This window comes from Pipistrellus kuhlii, unplaced genomic scaffold (genome assembly GCF_014108245.1).
Source record: "Pipistrellus kuhlii isolate mPipKuh1 unplaced genomic scaffold, mPipKuh1.p scaffold_m20_p_1, whole genome shotgun sequence".
NCBI classification, from domain to species: domain Eukaryota; kingdom Metazoa; phylum Chordata; class Mammalia; order Chiroptera; family Vespertilionidae; genus Pipistrellus; species Pipistrellus kuhlii.
Window position 1 is genome coordinate 15,851,611 of NW_023425404.1, and position 19,007 is coordinate 15,870,617.

The window sequence follows — 19,007 nt, forward strand, 5'->3', positions numbered from 1 at the left end:
TAAATCACACAAAGCAAGGCTGGCAGGTGGCATCTGGCCCAGCCTCGTGCGTACTGTCCTCTACCCTGGAAATCCATCACAGCCCAGAGCATGGAGGCAGCCTGCTTAGCGGAGGTGTGGCCTGCAGCACACGGCGTCTGCTCTGAGCCTTCTGTGCCAGCGGGTGACCCATGCCCTCCTGTCAGGGGACCAGGACCCGTCTCAGTCATCAAACCTATGGCTCTCAAACCAGTGTGTGCCAGAATGCCCCAGGGGACTTTTCAAACTTGGTGGCTGAGCCCCACTCCCCAAGTTTCTGATTCAGTTGGTTTGGGTGGGGCCCAAGAGTGTGCATGTCTACGAAGCTCCCAGGAGAAAGCCCCCATGCCACCCTGCTGCCCCCACCTGCTGCCCCCCCCCACACACACACACACTTATTGTGACCTGATCTAACCTTAACAACCCCCGTCTCCCTCCGACATGGAGCAGGGGCCCAGGAGGTCAGCGTCTTCCTGCAGCTAGGGCAGCCCTCTTGCCATCGTGAACAGAGAAACCTGGAGCTCTGCAGCTGCCCCAGAGGTCGGTGGGGCCTGCAGAACACCCTGCCAGGCTGGGAGCTGGCTCTAACCCAGAGGCCCCGTTAGGGAGGCTCAGAGCAGCCACCTCTGGGTTCTCCCCTGCCAGCCCTGGTTTTCTGATCAACTGCTCTCTTGGGGTGCTGGTTCTGGCTCAGACCTCTGGCTCCTGCCTCGGGTCCCGCCCATTTATCGGTTCCCAGGGGAAGTGTGACAGGGAGCACGGGGGTGGCCTTCCTTCCCCTGGGCTCCTCACGGGGAGGCTGAGTGCCCTCGTGCTCAATCGGAGCCTGGCTCGTCCTGCCTCTCCCCTGCGTAGCTCCTCTCCCTCCTGCTTCAGAGGGAGGCAGACTCACCAGGATGACCCCGGCCACTCACCACACACACGGAAGCAAGCCTGTCAAACCCGCCGGCCACGAGTTAGAGGGTCTAGGGTGGCGCCCAGGAACAGGCGTGCTTCAAGCACCTCATGCGATCCCAGCAGGTTATCTGGACACACACTGAGAGGCACTTATTTTGAAAGACAAAATGTTGAAAGGCAAGCCTGTTTTCAAATACGTGAGGGTTCAGCTATCACTAGCGCCAGGGAGGAAGGAGAAAACAGGTCTTTCTGGAACACCTCCTGGTCTTTGTATTCATTCTCTCTAGCATGGAATCACTGACTTTTCCCGGCCATCCAGCCCCACCCTTCCTTTCCTCCACCCCCCCGGAAAGAAAACTGGGCCCTGGAGGACCTGTTGCTGGTTCCAGAAGCAGAAGACGTGTCTGGTTGGGTGTAAGTGGCTCCCAGAGCTCCCTTCTAGAATCTTCCTTCTATGATCACAGACGGGTCCACACCACCCCGATGCTGCGGGCCCTAGAGAGGAAAGCCCAGGCTGCTCATCACTGGCCCGCTGGGCTGCCAGCTGGCTAGTCCGGCCAGTTGGCCTCACCAGTCCTCACCCAGCACCCCCTTTCCCAGCCAGAGCATCAGGACTCCCTGGCCCCCACCTTGCTGCTCTGATAGCTCTGGCCTTCCCGTAGTCTCTGTTATGTGGTGTGATGGTTGCCTGCTCATTTGTCCATCTCCTCTGATAGAATCTTAGCTCTTAAGGCAGGGACAACTGTCTTATTTACATTTGTGTCATTGCCCCTATCAAAGTGTCTAGTTATGGGACAGGCACTCAAACAACGTTTAGTAACAATATCAATGACGCTTGTCTACTAAGCACGGAGAGAAAGGGCTGGGTGCTTTGTAGTCATAAATAAATCACAAAAACCCTCTAAGGCTGTGAGTACCTGTTGGAGAGTGGGAATTTTTGAGCATGCTTCCAGAGAGGCCCTGGACTGTGCCCCAGATAGAGCTGTCAGGGCTGACACCAGGCCAGGCCTTGAGATACGGTCCCATGGCCCCTTCCCAGCACGTAGGCCTTCTTTCACAGATCACTGTCAGCTTTCCTGAGAACATGATGCAGTTACTGACTCCACCAGGTGCCAGGACCCTGTAAATAACATGCTGACGTTACTTAAGAAAAACCGCTTTGTTTTAAATTGTTTGCTCTGCAAAAGCAGGATGTAGTGAATGTGTTTAAAAACTGTCCTAACGCTGAAACCGGTTTGGCTCAGTGGACAGAGCGTCAGCCTGCGGACTGAAGGTCCCAGATTCGATTCAGGTCAAGGGCATGTACCTTGGTTGCAGGCATATCACCTGTGGGGGTGTGCAGGAGGCAGCTGATCAATGTTTCTAGTTCTCTATCCCTCTCCCTTCCTCTTGTAATAAATAAATAAAATATATTTAAAAAACAAAACAAAATAAAACTGTCCTTCACAAAGGGTCGGGGCTGCTCCCTGGACTCTCTGCATGGAGAGAGAGAGCAGTTGCAGGCCGGCTATTAAAGGCTCCCTAAATTTTAATATGGTCTGGACTCCAGTGGTCATTCACTCATTCCACAACACATACTCATTTTACAGGTGAGGAAACTGAAGCTGAGAAAGGAAATTACTTATTCAAGACCACACAACTGGCAGAGTGGGATGGATCCATCCTCAATGATCGTGTCTCTGGAGTCCATACTCCTAAGACCCTCTTCCCACACCTCTGCAGCAGAGGGTTGTTCTCAGGTGGCTCCAGGGTCTCAGTCCCTCAGCCTGGGAGGGGAGGGAGCCCCTCTCTGTTCTGCCTCATGGTCTTTGCTAAGTGCCTGGCAGTGAAGGCCTCTTAAGATGAGAGAAGCTGCTTGGGTCCCCTCCCTTCTGGAGGACACTGACTCAGAGCATCGAAGGGGACACACAAATACCAGATGCTGAGAACCCAGTCTGGAATGAAACTGTGGACATTACGAAGTCCAGGTTTCCTGTCCTGTTCGCCGGGTGGGAGAGGACCACGCCCCGTTCAGTGCTGGAAGACCCTCCGCAGGCCTGCAGAGGGGGAGCCTGCGGGGGCCAGAGAAGAGTCTTCGTGAAAACAGCAGCCAAGCCTCAGAGGCCCAGGGAGGTAGGGGGCCCTCCCCACTGGACAAACTGGAGGTTGGCCCCATAGTGTCCCTCCCGCCCTCCCAACCTCAGGTGCGCTGGCAGGCTTGCTTTTCTGTCCTGTCGGGTTATGCTAGGCCTATTGTTACTGGCCAGCCAGAGGGCGTTTGCTGAGTCCTCCAGGAGCTGGCTAAAGGCTAGCAGCCTTCGTTTCCAGGAAAAAGAAGGGGAGTGGGGTGGGAGAGAAAACAGGCCTGAGAGGCAGGTATGGAGAAGCGCAAGAGCGTGTCTCTGGCGAAGCAGGACCAGAGCCCTGCGAGGTGGGAGTGAAACAGACGCACGTGAGAAGCTGGTCCAGCCTGGCCAGGAGGGATGCCTACGAAGACGGTGGGCAGCGGGCTGTGCTCCTCGAAAGGAGGGATGATGGACAGACTGCAGCCAGTGTCCTGCAGGAGACTGCCACCTTTGCCCAGCTTAGCACACACACTGGGCTCTGCAGCCATGTTGTGTGCTCAGACTGGGCACCAGCCAGCTCTCTGCTCCAGGCCCTGAGGCCTGAGGGTCATAAGTTCTGGGTAACCCAGACGAGCAGCCCTGAGCCAAGGTGGGGACAGGGTCAGAAACGGCCGCATCCAGGAGAGGTTGAGTCTCCCACTGGTCTGGCCACCACAGTTCATGTGGGCACCGAAGTGTTTATTTCTACCTGGCTAAGCTCAGCTTCTGATCATCCAAATGGCAGGGGCTTGCCATTGGTTCCCATGGAAACGTTAGGCAAAGCATCTGCTGCCTGATCAAACAAGGCTAGGCTGGGAGGACTCTTTCGGCAATTATTTTACTGTTTCTACCCAGGAAATGGTCCCGCCTGCCTTTTTACTGCTGCCTTCTTGTGTGGCGGAGGCGGAGGGCAGTGGAGAGGGGCTGGGGCTGGTGCTCAGGGAAGGAGAGGGCTGGCAAAAGGCAAGCCTTTGGAGAAGCCCGTTGGTTTCCCATTCAAACCCCAATTAGTGTCTCTCTTACTGAGAGGTCACAGGAGCCAGGGCCCTGGTCCCAGCCTGCCCCAGCAGCAGGGCCACCTGCGGGCCCCCCCCAGAGCAGCCAGCCTGTTGCCCAGGCGTCCCGGGGTACGACAGGGCAGGTAGGTAGGCCGAGAAGCAAGCCCCCGGTTGCTGGAGCGGGTGAGGCTTGATAGAGGCCCCGACTTCCCTCCGAGGCAGGGGAGGGTGGTGCTGAGGGGCTCCACCCTGGACTCAGAAAGGCGCCGGAGCACGTGTCGGTGTGAGAAGTGGTTTTATTCCGTGTGTGTGTTTCATAAAGACGATGTCCTCAAGGACAGCGAGTGGCACATGCTTTGGTCGAGAAGAGGAAAAGCAGAAAACAGAACAGGGCTGAGTCCCACCAAGGGGGGCTGACCAGTGCCGAGCCTGGCCTGACAGGGAGGAGGGGCCCCTCTGAGGCGCTCTGAGCTGCAGTCCCTCTTACACGCAGGAGAAGCCCTTGCTCCCCGGCCCCAAAGGTCCACGCTGCCCGCCAGGGTGAGCACGCACCACGGGGGTGTTGGCGGACGAAACATCGCCACAGAGGATGGGAGACCACGGGTGTACACGCTGGGGCACAGGAACACTGCCGAGCGGATGCCAGGGAGAGCCAGGAGGTGAGAGAAAACCACGGAGAACCCTCGGGTGGGTGCTGTGGCCCAGGGACCTTTGGCTTCTGGCCCCAAGGGCTGCATGGAGGGAGCAGGCGACAGCAGCTCAGGCGCACCAGGGAGAGAGATGGGCATGGCAGCTCCAATCCAGGACAGGGGTTCAGACCCTTTCGGGGATAAGGGCCTCTGTGAGGAGCTGGGGGAGCCCATGGACACTCCTCAGGGAAATGCATCGATGCACACACATGCACGACTTGGGGGGCAATTTCAGGAGATTCCTAGGCCCTCTGGAATCCATGGACTCCCAAGGCTGGTCTCAGGCTGGTCTGCTTTGGCAGGGGGACTCCTAGGGGTCCTGGCACCCCCAGCCTTTTGCCCAAGATCACACTGCCGGAGCCAGTGGGGTGGGAGAAGAGGAAGGAGCACGGGGAATAACGGAAGTGGTCCCGAGACCAGGCCATGGGGTGCGGGCAAGGCCATGGGCTGTGAGAAATCCCAGGGGCCTCTCTACACAGCCAGGAGTCACCAGCCAGCCTCCGCCCACTGCAGTGACTGACCTCCATGGCCTCCCTCCTGAGGTGTGTGTGTTGGGGGGAGGGTGTCGGTGTGGGGGGGCATGAGGCTGAGCCTGGATGACTTACTACTCCCCTATGACTAGGGAACCCCAGCGCTCCAGACGGAGGCCCCGTTCTCATGGGCCACGCCCATTCCATCAGGCTCTGTTTGCAGAGGCGAAGGCTGTGGAGGAGGCGGCGGCACTGCGGACGAGGATGGGGCAGCTCGGTGGTGCGGGGCGTGGTGGCTGCCTGTCCTTACGGGGTCTTCATGGTGGGCCCAGACAGGGGCACAGGGCGCCAGCGGGCCAGGGAGGCCCAAAGGGGGACGTCTGGTCCTGACACACGGACAAACAGACGTGGGAGCTGCTGAGCAGACAGTGTCCCAAGGCTGTCCCAGCGGACGGCCCGGCAGCCTCTTTCTAAGAAGCGGGGACCAGAGCATAGGGTGGAGGCAGGCCCAGCGCCCGGGGCTGGTGCGGTCTGGGAGGTTGGGTCCCCAGGAAGAGACCCACTCTTTGGGTGCTGTGCCGCTCTCCTGACCACATCCTTCTGCAAACCACCCATCCTCTGCTCCCGACCCCACCCCCCCACACCCAGCCCAGCCCCTGCCTGGGACAGGCCGCTGAGCTACTCACATCCTTCTGGCTCTCCACCCACACTGCAGGCGGCCCCTCTGCTCCCAGCCTCAGTTTCCCCATCCAGGCCACTTACATTCTCTTGCCATGACCTCACAAGCAGGCCCTGTGACACAGTGGGGACCCTACATGGGCTTCTGTCCTTGATCAGACAACGGGAGGGCCCCCAGACCACCGTCCGGGCCCCCAGGAAGGGGAAGGGAGGGGACAAAGGTGGGAGGGCACCTGCCCCATCTCCACCAGCAGCGGCCCAGCACCCTGACCTCCTTCTCTCCCGGGGTGAGGGCGGGTGGGCAGCCTGGGCATCGAGGCCCGCCCCCCAGGCCCGCCCTGTGCACGCTTTGGAGGATGGTGCCTCATGGCAGGGGCGTTTGCTGATGGTTCCGGCAGAAATGTGAGGAGATGGAGACGTCCCGCTTTACACTCCCCCACCCCAACCCCCTTCCAGCCCCAAAGTCTTCTCATGCAGAAGGTCCAGGAGGCCCCGGGCTGCCGTCATGTGTGCGGCTGCGGCAACAGCTGCCATTGCTGGGCTGGGGCGTCGGCCTGGCACTTGCTGGTCACCAGCTGGGTGGGCTGGGCCTCCAGGCAGAGGCCGCTGACCGAGTGCTGGATGAAAGAGGCTTTTCTCCTCCATCTCTGGGGGGAGAAGCAGGGAAGGCGGAGAAGGAGAAAAACAGTGATTAAACGTTAAGAATCACGCTCACACCTTCGCTGCATGTCGGTAAATGCCCTGCCTATGCCCAGGACGCCCCTGCCCGCCGTGGACACAGCCCGTGTGTCCCTTGCATGGGGCTGAGCCTCCCAATGCACACTTGTTCTGAAGTTTGGCACGAAGTCGGTGTCTGGATCAGAGGCGGGCGGGCTGAATCTAATCCAGAGATGTGTTTTGCTTGGCCTGCACGGCGTTCATTTAAAAGTTGGCTTAGCGGCCACAGAAGAATCTGCGTTTCCAGCCTCCCTTCGTGGCTGCCTGGGGCTGAGGGAGCCGCTCGGCTGTCCCTGGACCGGGACCTCAGTCCACCTGGGCCCTGCCTGGGCTTCCCCACTGCTCCCTGGGGGCTCTTGAGCTCGAGTTCCTGGATCAGTGACTCCTTCGGACGGGATTTCTTCTTCCCGCAGCTCCAAGCTTCTCCCTGGCCTCTGACTGTGCAGCCGGGACCTACACCCGTGGGTGGGAACTGGCCGCCACCTCCGCAGAGAGGAAGGAGTGAGGCAGCGGGATGGAGGTGCCCCCCCCCCCCCCGAGTCCCCATAGGAGTCATGAAGGGCCTCCTGGGCCAGGGCCTTCACCTCCCAGGCCTCCTCTTCCCCAGGCTTGACGAGGGGGAGGAGGGCTGTTCCCGTAGGACATTTTGGAAGAGCCTGGATGGAGGAGGAAGTGTGGCAGGCAGGACAAGTTGGAAGTCACGCTGCGTCTGTGTCCCCAGTCAGCCAGCAGTCCAGAAATACTTACTGAGCACCTACTATGTGCTGGGCCAAGACTGTGGGCTAGGCATCACTGATCCGGATTTAATTCACTTATTTATTTTTACTTTTTAAATTTTATTTATTTATTTAAAAATTGATTATGGTTTCACATAATTGTCCTCATCCCCCCCATTCCCACCCCAAACTCCTTTTTTAATTTTATTTATTTATTTATTTATTTATTTATTTTACCCTGGTTTTAATCTGAGCTCCACCCCCTTTCATGGAGCTGAGCCTCCCAATGCACGCTTATTCTGAAGTTTGGCACGAGTCGGTGTCTGGATCAGAGGCCCCAGCAGTGTGAGCTAACACTGACGTCTCTGACTTAGGGAGCCTCGGTCTTGTCCCCTATACCATGGGCCGTGCTACAGCCTTCGTTGGGGCTGCTAGGGGGATTAGAGGGGGCGGTCCATGGAAAACTCCCAGCAGGGCTCTCAGTAAAGGCGAGCCTTTGTTTTCTTCACTGTGGGGTTGTCAGAGGCCAGGGACGGTGTTGACAGAGTCCCTGACCTCATTCAGCTCCCAGTGGGCGGGGCAGACGTTCAACAAATCCTTGCCTGAAGAACTTCCTCAGGAGTGAAATCATAGCCGTGCATAGACAGTGCCTGAGGCCTGTACAGGTCCTCATTCCGGGGGTTTACGTGAGTCTCTATGTCTCAGCCTGGGGCTTCCCCGCAAGGGGCTGCCACCACCACCTCCTGCCCTCCCGGACACGAGGGCCATCCTGAGCCCAGGGACAGCAGGCTCACCTGTTTGCCTTCTCTTGGGTTGCACGTCTGCAGTGCGACCGGGGACCCAGGCGAGGTGGTAGTGGCGGTCAGGCACTTCCCCTGCTGCTGGATGAGGTGGTCACTGAACAGCCAGGCCTGCAAGACAGGGACCGGGAAGGCTGAGTCACAAGTACAGCGATGGAGCCCTGGACGCTTTGGCTCAGTGGATAGAGTGTTGGCCTACGGACTGAAGGGTCCCAGGTTCAACTCTGGTCAAGGGCACATGCAGGGGTTGTGGGCTTGATCCCCAGTGGGGGCATGCAGGAGGCAGCCAATCAATGATTCTCTCTCATCATTGATGTTTCTACCTCTCCCTTCCTCTCTGAAATAATAATAAATAAAAAATTATTTTTAATAAAAGCACAGCAATGGATGCACAGGTTGGTTATGTGATATAGAAATATACTATATATTGTGGTACAGATTTCTAATAGGGGTGGGGTGTGGATATTCACTGTACAATTCTCTCAATTTCTCTACATGTTTGGAATTTTTTTCATAATAAAATAGTAGGGGAGTCTGGCTGTAGCTGGCCAGAGGGCCGTGGAGGAGAAAGACAGGACACGGGACCAGGGTGGCCAGGAACCTTGTCCATGACGGGGGCTCCGTGACCTGCTCTGGTTTTGACCTGGGCGCATCGGCCTTCATATTGTGCACACGTGTCCTGGATGCCCTGCTGCCCGCCATAAAAGCTGACCGCAGCTGTGTCCCAGGAGAGACCTGGCACTGTCTGGGCAGCATTTCTCCCTCTGTAAGGGTACAGTGGGCGGTGCACAGAGGGTGCACCCAGCACACTGTCACAGGCTGGAAAGGAGAGGGGAATGTGGCCCAAGGAGCAGACAGACCCAAGGAGCAGAGTGGGAGGACGGCTGGCAGGGTCCCTGTGGAGGGTGTAGACAGAGAGAGGATGAGCACGAGCAGAGGAAAGCCCCTCACCCCACTCTGGGTCCTAAGCCACTCACCTGGGGTGCTGGCGGGTTCTTGGCAGACCCCCTGCAGGTGCCCACTCCCAGCAGGAAGTTCCCGGCGGTGTCCTGGCCCTGGGACTCCAGGCAGTTAGCTCCTTGCTTAATGATGCCGGGGAGCACCTCCTTCACCGGGACCCTGAGGAGAGGCAGGGCCAGGCCTGTGTCCCGCCCTCCTCAGGGCTTATCCACACCTGCCCAGAGGGCAGCCCCTCAGCTCCTGGGGCACCGAAGTGTCAGGGGAAGGAGCACAGGGTGGGGGTTGGGGGGTGGGAGTAGGGGACAAAACCTAGCTGGCAAGAAGGGGGGAAGGGGGAGAAGGGAGCAGGGATTCCTCGGGGAAGACAGGCCTGGGTCCTACTGGGTTCTGGGGAGCACCAGGAGCCCAGGGACTGCCCGGAGGCTGGGTCTGGGAGGACCTCGGGGAGAGAGCTTAGACCAGAAACCCAGCACTCCCCAGCCCAGAACGAGGAGAGCCCGGGAGGGGCGGGGCCTGATCGAGGGCTCAGTAAGCAATCTCAAAACAACAGGGATGGGGGCGCTTTAAAGAGGCCAATGTAAAATAAATATGAAAATGTGTTCAATTTCACTAAGTAGCCTTAAAGAAGTGCAGATTAGACAGCACTGTTTGATTACCACATAAGTATACATATACTGTGTATTTATATACATATAAAATATAGTATATATGTAATAATATATACTTAATGTGTATACATGTAAATATATATACTTAATACCAATGCCCAGTGTTGGCACTAGCTGTGGGATTGGATCATCTCCTTCCCTGCCGTTGAAAGCATAAATTAGCCTAACTGTTCTGGAAGGCAATGTGTCATTACTATTAGGTATCAAAGGCCTTACCAATGTGCACACCTTTGCCCTGGCCAGTCGTTCAGGGGTTAGAGCATCGGCACGTAGACTGAAGGGTCTCGGGTTCGATTACGGTCAAGGGCAAGTACCTTGATTGCAGGCTCGACCCCCGGTGCCCGTTTGGGCACGTGCAGGAGGCAACCAATCAATGTGTCTCTCTCATATCCATGTTTCTCTCTCTGTCTGTCCCCCTCCCTTCCAATCTCTCTAAAAAAAATCAATGGAAAAGAAGCAATCCTCTGGTGAGAATTAACAACAACAAAAATGTTCACACCTTTGACCTCATCATCCCCACTTTAGGAAACTTAATATCCTATGGTAGTAGTCATAGATGTGTTCAGAGATTTTGTTTAAAAGATATTCATCAGTGCTCACTTCAGCGGCACATACACTCAAATTGGGACCATCTTCACCAGAGTGGCTGATTGCATGAAAACATTGAAAACCTGAAGATATCCAACAAAAGGGGATGGACAAAGAAATCTGATGCATCTGCAAGATGGGAAACACTTTAGCTATTAAAAATGACCGTGAAGGAATATCTGCTAATGTGGGCATACTGTTAAGTAAAACAAGCATTTCAAAATACTATATCATTAAAACACTTTATATGCACAGCAAAAATATGCATGAACACACACACACTGACATAAGACACAGCGTCTTACCCTGTGGACAGTAAACCTAAGAAGGTGCCGGCCCAGCAGACACAGGTTTGTACACGTGGGTTTAGGAGGTTATACGTGACCTTGGATTGTGGACCCACGGGGGTGATGGGGAACCAGGGGGGCCTAGAGCCTGACCATGTGCTAACCTTATCTGCCTCCTGTCACCTTGGTCGGGAAGAGAACTTGGGCAGAGGATGGGTGGAGGGACACCAGAGCACTCTGGCATTCTTCAGCGGTGACATCCTCCGTAGGGGTGTCGAACTCAATCAGAGAAGGGGCCAAAATCTAAAATCCAGCCTAAATCGCGGGCCGAATGGTTTACTGAACAGTCATAAACTGTCATTGTGATGGAAACGCAGCGGAGTGCAGTGATGACAGCGCGGTGCGGGCCACATTGCAAGGCCTGGCGGGACGGATTTGGCCCGAGGGCCTTGTGTTTGACACATGTGTTCTATAGGGTCACAGCCAAACCAGGTGTCCCTCTTCCTCAGCGTTTCTCTCCCACACCCCGGCAGTCGTGTGGGCAGATATTAGAATCCCCTTTGGAAGGAAGTGGGTATCATTTGGGCCAACTGATCTCCTTTCTAAGCCCTGGCCTCTCCCCCTGAGGACTGAGGCATGAGCAGCGGACTGGGGAGAACTCACCGGGGTATGAATGAGGTGTGTGGTCTCTACCTTTAGTAAATCACGCTTTACACTCACGCAGTGACAACAGAGGCTGACTTATGCTCCCCATTTAACACAGCTGGTCTCATCCACTGGCTGCCTTGGGATCGATCCATCCAGGCTTCTGACAGTGACAAAATATTCTTCCTCGTGGTCCTCGGGGGAGGACATGGGGGTCACTGTGTGGGGCCTGGGGTGAGGACTGGAAGGACACTTTCGATCCCCTCCCTCCTGACCCCTCCCCAGGCTCCCCAGTTCCCACCAAGGCCTGGAGTCCATGGCTCCACCCGCTTGCGGTTGAACGCGAACAGAATGTAAAGAAATGGCCTTTCCCCTCAGAAATGACACGTCAGAATGAAACCATCCCCTCAGGAGTGGTCACTTGGGGAAGTCGTTTATTACACTTTTACAAATTAACCTTCCTCCCTTCACCGCTATCATCCAGGCAGCCTGGCGTTATCCGAGTTGCCAGCTCTTTTCTGAGGATCTGCCCTTGCCCAAACGGTTCTGGAATTCCTCAGAAACCGTGCCCAGTGTTCGTTTGCTTTTGTGACGTGTTTCAGTCCTGGACTGTTCAGTCCAGGAGGATATTATCTGGGTCCATCTAGCTTATTCACTGGTCTTGCTTCTAATGTAACTATGGCTGTTTTTAAAAAATCTGATCTTCCCTTCAAAGAAATGCAAGCTCTGAGGGGTGGTGTGTCCTGGAAAGCCGCCCGGCATCCCTGGGAGAAAGCCTTGCCATGGTAACCCACCCCCCAAGCTGACAGCTACGGCAGGAAGAAATGCTGATTTCCAAGTTATTGTGGAGGCTTATTGACTATGCAATTCACTCAGTCAGAACTACTTATTGACAGCCCGTTTTGTGACAGGCACTGTTCAAGGGGATGGAGATAAAGCAGTGGACGAAACAGATAAATTCCTCTGCCTTCCTGGAGCTTACAGCCAAGGGTGGGGAGAGGGCCACACAACTACCTGGCCAGGGGTGTGCTGGGTAATGACGAGGGCGACAGAGGAGGACAAAGCAGGTGTGCTGGGGATGGGGTGGCTGCAGATTCAGGGGAGGGGTCCCTGAGAAGGGGACATTTGAGTAAGACGGGAAGGAGGTGAGGAAATGTGGATGTAGCCAAGACACCCCAAAGGATTTTGAAATAAGAAAGGAAGCATGGCTGTAGCCCGGCCAGCACGGCTCAGAGGTTGAACATAGACCTATGAACCAGGAGGTTACAGTTTGATGCTTGGTCAGGGCACAGGCCTGGGTTGTGGGCTCGATCCTCAGTTGGGGGCGAGCAGGAGGCTGCTGATCAATGATTCTCTGTCATTATTGCTGTTTCTATCTCTCATGCCCTCTTCTCTCCTCTCTGAAATCAATCAAGATATATTAAAAAAATAAATAATGTTTTTTAAAAGCGGCTCTACTGCACACGCCATTTGCAGGTTGCTTCCGGATTTGCTAGAGCAAATGTTTCCCGTGCTTTTCCAGGCTTTCCAGTGACAATGTTAAGGGATGCACAGTATTTGTTTAAGATCGCTGAGTCATGATTCATGGAACCCAGCCCCCATTGCTGGTTGCTCCTTGGTTTCTCCCCCAGCAGCAGGGAACCTGCAGTGAATGTGTACTTGTCAATAGTTTGTTTTTGCTTCAGCTGCTTCATTTCCTTAGAATGAACGCCCAGAAGGGAGAGAACAGAGTGCACGGGCATGCTGGTTTTTGTGGCCTTTGCTACACAATGCAGTGCTGTTCGCTGAAGAGACAATGTCTGTTTCTAGCTCTAAGACCCAGTCTGTTAACTCCTGGTAACATCCTTCCAGCTCCCCCTGAGCCTTCCCATGAAGATAAACATGGACAGCTAGAAAAGCCAGCTGGACAGCCCGGGATGGGGAGACTCGGGGCCAGGGGTCCCCCAAGCTGCTGGCCCCCACCCAGGTCAGATGCCCAGGCTGCAGGCGGCACTCACGTGAGCTCTGGGTAGACGTTCTCCAGGTACCAGCTGAAGGACTTGCAGTTCATCTTCTTCCTCTGCTCGATCCTCGAGGCCACACTGAAGGAGGAGGCCAGGCTCAGGCTTGGGCCAGTGGGCACGGGAGGAAGCCCCCGGGGGGACTGGCCGGGGTCTCTCCCTCGAGGGCCAGGGCCAGGAGGCTGGGTCTCAGCCCGCCCTCCAGCCTCAGCCACCTGCCTCAGGTCATTCTCGGACTATTGAGTTCACCCAGGTGGTCTGGCCACTCCTCATTTCTCTCCTCAAATTCCTGCTCACCTTTTAAGACCAGCCCAGCCAACATGGGGCCGGGCTTCCATCTCTTCCCTCCTGGAACCCTCAGCCAGCATCTCACATACTCCGCACAGGCCCTTCCTTCCACAGAGAGCAGAGCCGTATGAACTCGAGCTTGCCTTCTGTGCACTGCAGCTTAGCAGAAAGGGGCTGACAGCAAGAGGAACAGGCTGCAGAGGGAAACCTAGCCAATCAGACCACCTGAGTGTCGGTGGGCACAGTGTGGTCTCCTCACCTTCCTCAGCAACACCGACCATACCGACCACTGACATGCCCCTCACCGCCTCTGTGGGGAGCCTCCACCCACCGAGGAAGGCCTTGGCGAGAATCAAATAAGCGAAGGGACGTAAGTGCCTGGCACAGGGTAGGTCCTCATAAATGCTAGCTCCCACAAAAATAAGCAGTCTGTGACAAAACTCTTTTTAAGAGATAGCTATAACTAAACAGAGGGAGGAGGAGTCACTGATGATCCCTAAGAATTCATTCTGACCACCACCTTAAATAAGAAATAGACGCATCTCACATTATGATCAAGTTTCCCTGTATGCACATTTAAGTGGACACACAGAGGCATATAACTGAAATAAGAGTTTCGAAAAAAACAAACAAACAAAAAAAAATCACCCCACAATACTACCCTCACTGCCATCGCCTGTTATTTTGTATTCCGTTCTGTACTGGTCTACAGTGTTCTCAGTCCTTCTCGCTTTTTTTTTTTTTAAACAATGCAAGTGACAACCCTCTAAATTGATTTCATAACCGATCTGCGTTTTGAAAATGCTTCACTAGACTGCAGTCGTCATAACAGTCGGAAACAGGAAAACAGGCTAACAGCTCTCAGACTCATTCGGAACCACAGGGGGCGGAGTCAAAGCCCTGGGTGTTTTCTGCTGATGGTTCATCCTTCAGCCCTCCCACAGAGGTCCCTCTTCCTGCAGGCAGTTCCTGCACAGACTCTTTCTCACCAACAGCCCTCTCTGCTCATTTCCCCCCCCACGGATCGCATCCTCCTCAAGGACCGGCGACTCGTCTCTGCATTGCACATGGAGCGGGGGCTCCGATTCTAAGCACACGGAGCGCCCACACGCTGTGTTCTGGCTGAAGATGCGCGAATGCGGGTGGAGTGAGGCACACGGGGCGGGGGGAGGCCCACCTGCCGAAGGCCTTCCCGATGGCCGAGGGCCGGGCCTCGTAGTAATACTGCTTGTACTCGTCCATCCACACCTCCGCGGTGCGCTTGGTGTTCCTAGAAGGAGAGGAAGGAGCAAAAGCAGGTCACGGCGGCGGCGACAGAGGCAGGGTTAGGGTCAAGATCAGCTCTGCGCGCTGATGAGACCATGGGTGGCGAAAGTCTCAGGGGAGGATCCAGAACAAAACGGATTGGGATGGTGTAAATGAGCACCATCTTTCTGGAGAACAATCTGTCAGTATCCACCAACTTCTCTATGCTCTGGGATGCTCCACGCCCAGGAATCTATTCCACCCACGGACCTGCACGTGGGCAATAAGGACGCGCACAAGAATGTTTGTCTAATAAACGTTGGCAACAACCTCAAGGCCCATCGGTGGAGGAAAAGGAACTACTCCTACATGGCGGGGTCCGGGGTCACCCTGGAAAACAATGCCGTGCTGGATCCGCACTGGCGGGAAAGGATGTTTATAACTCAGTGTGAGCGGCAGAACAGCAAGCCGCATAAACTCACAGAGCAGGGTCCCATTTACATAAACACACAAGCCCACGGTGTACATGCGTGTGTGTATGTGTGTGTGTGTGTGTGTATCTCTCTCTCTCTGTTTCTCTCTCCATGAACTGTAATGTGGAAATGTATGAAAAGGGCTGTGGCTAGGGATATGGATGGGCAGACGCTGACCAAGTCAGAGTCAGGACATGGCGCCTGTGCCATGTGAGTGGGCCAGCTCCCCGTTGGTCATTTGGCTGGTTTTCCAAGACCCTCAAGGACAAAGATAGTCAAGGCCAGAGAGCCCAGGTGGCAAAAGCCCACCTTCATCCTTGCACCCGGAAAGCACCTGGGAGGGCTGTGGGGGAACCAAGCCCCAAAGGCACGGAGCGGCCGGCACCCAGCTCGAGCCGGGTCTGGGCCCCACCTGATGTAGGTGAGGGCGTTGCCCTCGGGGAAGTTGTAGGGATGCCGCTTCCTGAAGACATGGCCCACCCGGCTGCAGGGCACGATCTCCAGGCTCCCTCCGCACATCCACACCCGGAAGGAGAGCTCTGTGGGAGAGGGAGAGGGAGAGGGAGAGGAGGTCAGCCGGGGGAGGAGCCGCGGTAAGTCCCGCTGCGTGAAGATGGGGAGGGGCTGGCTGCCTTCCCGTCTCACTGCAGGCACCTGCTGGGGTCGGAGCTCCTGGGCTATTTACATACGTGCACTCACTCCTGACCTCCCCACATGCCTGTGCACACACCCTCCCCACACACCCTCCCCACACACAGAGACACACCCCCTCCACACATACCCATCCCCACACACACACTCTCCACACACACACCCTCCACACACACCTCCCATACACACACACCATACACCCTCCATACACACACACCCTCCCCACACACCCTCCCCACACACATACACACACCCTCCACACATACCCATCCCCCCACACACACTCTCCACACACACACCCTCTACACACACCTCCCATACACACACACCATACACCCTCCATACACACACACCCTCCCCACATGCCCATCCCCCCACACCCTCTCCACATACCCTCCCCACACACATACACACACCCCCTCCACACATACCCATCCCCACACACACACTCTCCACACACACACCCTCTACACACACCTCCCATACACACACACCATACACCCTCCATACACACACACCCTCCCCACATGCCCATCCCCCCACACCCTCTCCACACACCCTCCCCACACACATACACACACCCCCTCCACACATACCCATCCCCACACACACACTCTCCACACACACACCCTCTACACACACCCTCCATACACACACACTCTCCCCACACACATACACACACACCCTCCCCATATGCTCATCCCCCCACACCCTCTCCACACACCCTCCCCACACACATACACACACCCCCTCCACACATACCCATCCCCACACACACACTCTCCACGTACACACCCTCCCCACACACCTCCCATACACACACACACACCCTCCATACACACACAGCCTCCACACATACCCATACCCACACACACACTCTCCACATACACACACCACACATACACACCACACATACACACCACACATACACCCTCCATACACACACACCCTCCCTACACACATACACACACACCCTCCACACATACCCATCCCCACACACACACTCTCCACATACACACACCACACATACACACACACCATACACCCTCCATACACACACACCCTCCCCATACACCCTCCCCACACACATACACACACACCCTCCACACATACCCATCCCCCCACACACACTCTCCACACACACACACACCCTCCACACACACTACACATACACGCACAACATACACCCTCCATACACACACACTCCCCACATACCCATCCCCCCATATTCTCCACACACACACACACACACACACACACCCCTACACCACACATACACACCACCACACATACACACACCACACACACATTTCCTCCACACACCACACATACACACCCTGACACACACCACACATACACATACACATACACCCTCCACAAAAACACCTTCTACATACATCACACACACACCCTCCACACACTCTCCATATAATGCTCTTCACACACACCACACACATCATATACAGACATCTTACCCATACACCCTCCCCATATACCCTTCCTCCTCCCCCACACATCCTCTACACACACCCCCTCCACCCACCCTGACACTCACCACATATACCGCTCCACAAAAACACCGTTCACACACATCACATATACCCCCTCCACACACACCACACACATCATATACAGACATCTTACCCACACACCCTCCACATACACACCCTTCACACACCACACATACTCACACCCCCTCCACAAAAACACCCTTCACACATATCACACACACTCCCTCCACACATACCATATACACACACACACACACCCGCTACACACTCTCCATACAATGCCCTTCACACACACCACACACACCATATTCAGACCTTTTACCCATACACCCTTCACACACTCTCTGCCATCATACACACCCTCCGCACAGACACCCTCCACACACGCTCCCCCATCACACACACGCTGAGCTCTGGGAGAGCCGTGGGAACGCTGTGAAGGAACACCAAGACCACAGGCAGAAGGAAAAGGGAACCCAATGGCAGATCACTGCCAGCCTCTGTCCGGAGCTCCATCCAGACATGAGCTGAGGGAGAACACATCTGCTCCGCGGCCTGTTCTGGGCACCTGTGAGGTTGGAAAGCCAGCCATCAACCAAGCCAGCTGGCTGCCCTCCTCCCTCCTGCCCAGGTTCCATGTGCAGGCTGCTGGCCCTCTTCCTGTGGGAGTGGTGGTGATGCTGAACGAGCATTTGCCCAGGAGCAGAATCTGCTCTGTCAGATGCAATGAGTACAAAGGAGAAAAAAGGGGCCCCTAGGGGGTGGGAGAGGGCGAGTGGCAGTGGGGTGCAGGGCTACGGTTTCAATTGGGCTGATTAGGGAAGTGGTCCCTGGAAGGGGGCATCTGAGCTAAGGCTGAAGGAGGTGAGGACTGCGGCTCCCAGGGGAAGGGCATTCCGGCAGAGGGCTAAGCAAGGGCCAAGACCTAGAGGGAAGAGCATGGCTGGCAAGGTCAAGGCTCAGCAAGGAGGTCCGGTGGCCGGAGTGCAGTGAGGTCAGGCAGAACTGATGGTGTGTGTTTGCCGCAGAGTGAGGCCGGGCAGAGCCAATGGGGTGTGATTGCCGGGGAGTGAGGCTGGGCAGAGCTGATGGGGTGTGTTTGAGGGGAAAGGCAGGCGTCAGGATTTGGGTTTTGCTCTGAGTGATGCAGGGGCCCCAGCAGGGCCTTGAGCAGTGGAGTGACAAGATCTGACTATGCTTCGAAAGATCCCAAATGTGACTCCCAAGGATTTCACCTGCACCCTTCCCATCCTCCTCCTCTGCTCCCTCTTTCCCGCCCTCCCCTACCCCCCAACACACACACACACACACACACACACACACACCCTAAGGCAGACTCCAGCTCTTGGGGTTGGCTCTCCTCAGGCACCAGGAATGAGCCTGTTTGGGCCTCTCCCTTTCTTCAACAAAGAAACACAATGAAAGGCCCTGACCCACCAGCAGCAGGAGTCTCCCAGCTCAAAACTATGGCCAGCGAAGACATTGCTTTGAATTTCTTCTAAGAAACAAAACCATCTCCAGAACCACTCCACGGTTCACCTTTCAAGTCTCCCCGCCACTGAGCCCTTGCCTCAGGCAGAGTTTGAAGTTAGCTATTTGATCATTCACTTGTTTCTCTGTCAAA

At 55.7% G+C, this 19,007-nt stretch overlaps 1 protein-coding gene across 1 annotated transcript in view; it reads right to left on the reverse strand.

Moving 5' to 3' along the window:
• Window positions 1–4,275: 4,275 nt before the first annotated feature.
• The window catches only part of GALNT16 (polypeptide N-acetylgalactosaminyltransferase 16), an 83,712-nt gene continuing 68,980 nt past the window's right edge, over window positions 4,276–19,007 (reverse strand). The window contains exons 10-15 of the mRNA XM_045579330.1: window positions 15,634–15,760; window positions 14,681–14,773; window positions 13,213–13,296; window positions 9,045–9,186; window positions 8,062–8,178; window positions 4,276–6,481 (exon numbers count right to left, since the gene is read on the reverse strand). Of these exons, the coding sequence (XP_045435286.1) occupies window positions 6,338–6,481; window positions 8,062–8,178; window positions 9,045–9,186; window positions 13,213–13,296; window positions 14,681–14,773; window positions 15,634–15,760 (707 nt within the window). The 3' untranslated portion in view covers window positions 4,276–6,337. The remainder of the gene's footprint in view (window positions 6,482–8,061; window positions 8,179–9,044; window positions 9,187–13,212; window positions 13,297–14,680; window positions 14,774–15,633; window positions 15,761–19,007) is intronic.